The 6,203-nt window shown below is 46.6% G+C and overlaps 1 protein-coding gene across 1 annotated transcript in view; it reads left to right on the top strand.

The window, feature by feature from the left end:
* The first annotated feature begins 2,160 nt into the window (after positions 1-2,160).
* Positions 2,161-6,203, top strand: part of LOC311511112 (complement receptor type 1-like) — a 61,510-nt gene continuing 57,467 nt past the window's right edge. The window contains exons 1-2 of the mRNA XM_084611461.1: positions 2,161-2,262; positions 5,912-6,103. Of these exons, the coding sequence (XP_084467587.1) occupies positions 2,187-2,262; positions 5,912-6,103 (268 nt within the window). The 5' untranslated portion in view covers positions 2,161-2,186. The remainder of the gene's footprint in view (positions 2,263-5,911; positions 6,104-6,203) is intronic.

The raw sequence follows: 6,203 nt of genomic DNA, 5'->3' as shown, positions 1-6,203 counted from the left end.
GGTAAAGTAAAACAGATTTAAATTTATTAAAGCTAATGTTAAAATTATATAATTGGGAAGAGTTTCTATACATCCGGGTATAGTGCTTAGATTATCCACAAATACAAAGTTTGTTTTTTAAAGTCATATGATACTTAGAGTACACAATCAACAATAACCCAAATTTAGGTGAATAGATTTAACAACATAGTTTAGATATTGGAATCCAAATGCTCAGGTACATCACTCATGAAAAGTTGTACAGAGATTTAGTTGTGAAAAGCAAAATATATCAATGAGTGGTGGTACTCGTTCAGCCTGGCAGTGTTGTGTGCTTAGACTAAAGTTTCTGCAGGCAGTAGATGCTGTATGTGGCTCTCCATCTCTCATCTTGCTGGTCACCCTGCGCTGTAGGTGGGGTGTGTGTGTGAGAGAGAGAGAGATGAGACCAGTTTTAACATGAATCTGTGGGAGGTTAAGGTCTAGTTAACCCAGTGCATGCGGTTTTAAATATGAGATAGAAACTTCAACCTTGTGCATGTAACTTGATAATTAACAGAATGGGTTTTCCATACCTGCCTCTTATGCTGACCTTCAGGAAGAAGAGATGCATGAAAGGAAATGCAACTGAAGCCGCAGATAGACAGCATGCTCCTCTTGAGCTGGTTCCACAGCGCCATTACTAGTGCGGGACTTATGAGCATCACTTGCAAGAGCCGCATCCCTCCAGTTGCTCATGAACTGCACAATTCTCACTGACTTGCTCATAGATGAGGAAAATCCTCCTAGCTATACTTTTACCTTAGTTTTGTTTTTGTGCCTTTTTTCTGCCCTTTGCATTGTCTCAGCTTCCTGCCCTGTGCCACTGACTCCCTTGACGCCTTTGAGGAGCAGTGGGTGCTGTCCGGGGTCCTCAGCTCAGTGTCCCCGTCCGGTTCCCTTCGTCTGACCCTTTGACCACACTCCTGTCCCTGTTGTTCATTAGTTGTCCCCCATAATTATTTGGTTTTCCAGGTCCTGTGGACCACCCCTCCTTAGGCTGGGGGGGATCCCAATAAGGCTGTTTAAGGCTGGGGTTACTTTTGACCATGCTAAAAGGGTGCTCTGGGAAGGAGGAACAAGTCCTTCTTCTTGGTAAATTCACAGGTAACCACCCTCTTTGTTCTCTTGAACAATGCAATCACAGTAAACGCCTGTGTCCTTGCAACAGCTGAGCAACTTCTCTTTTTGCAAGATCACAGAGAATTCACTCTGCAAAAATTCCCTTCTTTAAACATAGCCCCCATCCAAGAAAGCACCATACAGTAGTTTAGTGACACCCTCCCCCCCGCTAACAGGGCTGTTCCCTCGAAGTTTCCCAGCTTTTTTCAAACGTCAGTTGGCAAAGGTAAATGCCACCAGCAGTGGTAGAATTGCCAAGCCCAAGTCTTTGAAAACCTCAACTCAGGCCTCCAAAAACAGACTCTGCTGTTAGAAAGCCGGAGATGATGCTTTTTAAAGTACGCTTTTTGGGGGTCTGGGTTTTTTGGTTTTGGCCTTTGCGTCACTCGAGCAACTTTCAGTATTTAAATGTTTAATGTCCTTTGTCCGCAGGGGTGGGGGGTGGTGGTGGTGAATGGATTTGAGAACAAACACCCCCTCGTGTGAGACTGGGGATACAGCGGCCCATGAACGGAGGCTTGGACTTCGGGGCTAGGTTTGTCCAAAAGGGAAAAGGTGAAATCCGCGCCCCACAGCAGTAAATGGCAGAGCTCCCCGCGACCCCTTGGCTTCCTCCCATGGTTTATGGCCCAGGCCCCCATCGGCACAGGGCAAAACACAAACCCTTGGGGCGAGCGGGGACTGCAGCGCCCGGGCGAAGCTCGCCCTGAGGCGTGACCCCCCCCCCCCGGGCCCCTCTCGCCCGCCCGGCGACGGGCTGGGGACGCCTCGCGGCGAGGCGGGAACCCGCTGCGCACGCGGCTGCTCAGGGGACCGGCGAGTCTCCCCGCGCGGCTCGGTGGCTGGAGCTCGCGGCGCCCCCGCCGCTGCCGGTTCCCCCGGAGGGAAGCGGGGTGGGGGGCAGCGCTTGTTCCTCTCACGCCGCCCGCGGAAAGACCCGTCGCCTCGCCCTGGTCCCTCCCCGGGGGCGGGGGCGGCTGCCGGGCGATATCTCCTGCCGGCCCCGGGGGGGCCCTGCACTCGCTGCTGCCTCGCCGGGCGGGAGGATGCGCCGCGCTTCGCTCCTGCTCCGCCTTCTGGGCGGCCTCGCTGCGCTTCTGGCTGCCGCCGCCCGGGGTGCAGGTGAGGGGCCGATGCTGGAGCCCTGCGCGTCCCTCTGGTCCCCGCTCCCCCTTCTCCAGCCCGTTCCTCAACCCCCCCGGGCCCATTGCTCTCCCTCCCCTTCACTCTCTGCCCCCGGGCAGGTGCCTGCGGGTGAGCGGAGCCAGCCCTGGGTGTGTTATCACTCGGGGGGGGGTGTTCGGGGACCCCCCCCCCGCAACACCAGAAAAAAGGGGGATTTGGTGCCTCTGAAGGTCGGCGCCCACTCTAAGGGGGCCGTGTCGGGGTCTAGAAGGACACGCCGGGGTTCAAGGCCATGTACTGACAGCAGCTCTCCCCTTGCATTATCCACACCCTCCTGGGGTCTTAAAGTGGAAAGGGTGGTCACAAAACCATCTCCTGTCTCTCTCTCCCCCTGTGTGCTGCTGGGTGACGTTTGGCCCTTAGCTCCCCTTGGGACAGTGGGACTAGGCTGGCCAGTCATTGTCACGTGGGCAAGTCCCTTCATCATTCTGTGCTTTCCTTTTGCTCCTCCGGGAAATGGGTGTAAGTACTCTGCCATAGGCTCAATGAAGTGTTGTCAGATTCTAAGGTAAAACGTGCTGCTCAGATGCTGGTTTGTTCTTTTAGGTCAGCAGACCAAATTCTGAATTCCCTGACTCAAGCGTAACTCCCCACTCACAACCACAGGGGTCTTGTTTAACTCGGGACTATGGAATTTCACCCAGTTGTGACTGGCTAACTAGCTAAAGACAGGTTTCAGAGCAGCAGCCGTGTTGGTCTGTATTCGCAAAAAGAAAAGGAGTACTTGTGGCACCTTAGAGACTAACCAATTTATTTGAGCATAAGCTTTCGTGAAAGCTTATGCTCAAATAAATTGGTTAGTCTCTAAGGTGCCACAAGTACTCCTTTTCTTTTAACTAGCTAAAGAAAGTCATCATTGCAATGGCATTTGTCATGAGGATGTGGGAAGTGAGACCTCAGGTTAAGCTTTGATGCACTGTATTTTTGAAATAGAAGAGGTACTTTATACATGGATAAATATAGTAGGTCGATGAGCACTGTCAAACCACTACCGTTCATTTGCAGAAGTGAAAGATACGTGAAGAATTAAAATATTACATAGTTGTACCCCATTTCCTTTGTTCACTGCATTAAACTATAGGGTTTCTTAGCTACTGAATGAAATTTGATTCGGGAAGAATCCCTTTGTTTTATCAGGATAATGGTTGCTTCACATAGTCTCCTCCGAGAGTTTTGACTGTCTATCTTCTAAGACTCTTAATAGAGATGGGAGGCCAGATGTAATATTTCTTTTTTTATGGGAACTCTTTAGTGTAATCACTTCAACCCTGATCCTGCAACTAGTTAATAATCCTACAGGATTGTGATGACATAAAGTGCTGTTTAAGTGCTTAGTATTATTAAATTTGACTAGGAGACTGTAGCGGTGATTCTTGGTTCAGGGTAAGGCTTTTATGTCAGTGTTAAACTGTGAGTCTTCATAACTTTTTATTTTGTTGGTTTCCCACCAATTCTGAAACCAACTGATTTATAATTTTGCAGAGGTCATTGTGGTATTTCAGTGGCCTTCAGGCAGTTAAAATCTGACTGATAAAGGAGTTTGATATCTGCCTTGAATTCAGAAAGCTCAGAAATTTCATTTTTGTAGCTGCAAGCCTTTTATTTTGACTTCCATTTCTTTCCAATAATCGTACCTTGGGTTCTAAATAATGGCCCCTTTTTCTTGCAGTCTGCAGGTAAGCTGTTAATAATTTTAGGGAAGTGGAGAACCTTCAGGGTTGAGAGTAACAGCCGTGTTAGTCTGTATTCACAAAAAGAAAAGGAGTACTTGTGGCACCTTAGAGACCAACCAATTTATTTGAGCATAAGCTTTCGAAGTGAGCTGTAGCTCACGAAAGCTTATGCTCAAATAAATTGGTTAGTCTCTAAGGTGCCACAAGTACTCCTTTTCTTCAGGGTTGGTGTAAGAACAGCAAAGCAAGCAGTAGCACTTGAGCGCTATTTAAACGGCTTTCCCTGGGCTAAGTAATGTAGCTTTGCACCATTTAGCAGAACGTTGCAAAACTTGACGCAGAAGAGTTCATGAAAAGCATTTAGAAGGCAGTAGTGTGGCCTCCTAACCCAAAAGAAGGAGGAAGACAAAATACACAAGGAGAAATCCCTCATAGTCACAATAATATTTACTGAAGTAATGAAAAACTCACTCTGCAAGCCATTTCCTATAACTGAACCTCTCCAAAAAAGCCCACTCTAAACAGCGTTTCCGATAACTGTGGAAAAGAGAAGCACAGGAGGTTCTATTATGTCTTCTAGCTGCCTCTTCTCTGCTGATCTGTCTAATATGGGAAGTGCTCAGGTGCTACAGGCACAAATATAAAGCCCGAAGAAAGAAAGAAAGAAAACTGATAAGGGAATCTAATTTAAAACTTTAGTGGACTAAAAGACAGAATTAAAGAAAATGTAATAGGACTGGTGTGAGTTTTTTAATCGGATATTAATTAATAAAAAGTATCAAAGTTTGTATGTAGAGAGGAACAGGCACAGACTGGGGCATTTTAACCCCTGTTTAGTAAAGACTTTTTTGTTACTTTTATGTAATCTTGGGTTTTTTTTTAAAGTTGGAAAGTGATGTCTCTGAAATATCAGTCCCTTGTTTTCTGAGTTTGCAGGGTAAGAGGTATTTCTGTGGGAATATATCCAAACATCCATCGAAAGGAATGGAAAGATTTGCAGAACATCAGTATAACAGGTGCTCCATGTACACAATCAAAACTGTCGGTGGGGAATAGTCACCAACCCCGCTAATAGAGACTGAAGAGCTCAGTCTGAATATTCATTTATTTTTAGGAATGCTCTAGTATAAACACTTACATCCTGCTCCTGCAATTAGCTGTCACGGTGCTCAGGGGTCTGCTTGTTTGGGACCGTTGTAGGATTGAGGTCTAACATATACATATTAAACATTAGATGTTTTGTTCTAGCTTACCAGCCTGATTCAGAGGAAGGAGGCAGTGTGGACTAGTGGAGAAAGCACTAGACGGGGACTCAAGGGATCTGGTTACAATGGGAATTAATTCATATATTTTAAGGCCAGAAGGGATAATTAAAATCATTTAGTCTCCAGCTGATACTACCACTGAACAAGGGCATCATTTATGACATTGGGCTAAGGAAATCCAGTGATGAATCTTTATAACCAGATGGAAATGGGGTGTGTGTGTGTGTTAATCACTCGTGTAACATCTTGAAGAATGTTATAAGACAGATCCTCAGTTCGTTTTTTGGCCATGTCTACACTAGTGAGCTGACAGCAGCACAGCTGTACTGATGCAGCTGCACCACTGTTAGATTGCTCAGGTAGTCTCTCTATGCCGACGGGAGACAGCGCTCCCTTTGACAGAATAAAACCATCCCAGAGTGCGGTGGTAGGTATGTTGGCGGGACAAGCACATAGCCCTGTGCACCCTACCACTTATGCCAGTGAAATGTATGTCGCTCAGGGGGTGTTTTGCCAGCATACGTGGTAGCGTAGACATGGCCTTTGTAAAACTGTTGTTTTATCTGCCTGCACCTGCCATGTTTGCATTTTATGTACCATCACGGTAGATGTGGCTTTTCTTCTCATCTGTGTTTCCTTTCTTGCTAGTTGGCTGTGGAGTCCCAACGAGGTTAAGGTTTGCTGAGCTGAGGAATGAGTATAAAAATCAGAATAACTTTTCTGTTGAGGAGACTGCAAAATACACTTGTCGGCCTGGATATAGAAGAGACCCGCAGCTACAACCCGCTATTACATGCCTTGAAAATGGAAGCTGGTCAAAAGCACTCGAGTTCTGTAAAAGTGAATATTTTGTTTCCATTGTTAGAAAAAGGTCTTAAAGGCACTAGGTTGTGTCCACGCTGCAAAAATGTAACGTATCTTTAAATAGTTAATTGTGACT

Source organism: Lepidochelys olivacea, assembly GCF_965140295.1.
Source record: "Lepidochelys olivacea isolate rLepOli2 genome assembly, chromosome: 21".
NCBI lineage: Eukaryota > Metazoa > Chordata > Testudines > Cheloniidae > Lepidochelys > Lepidochelys olivacea.
This window is presented reverse-complemented; position numbering and strand designations above follow the sequence as displayed.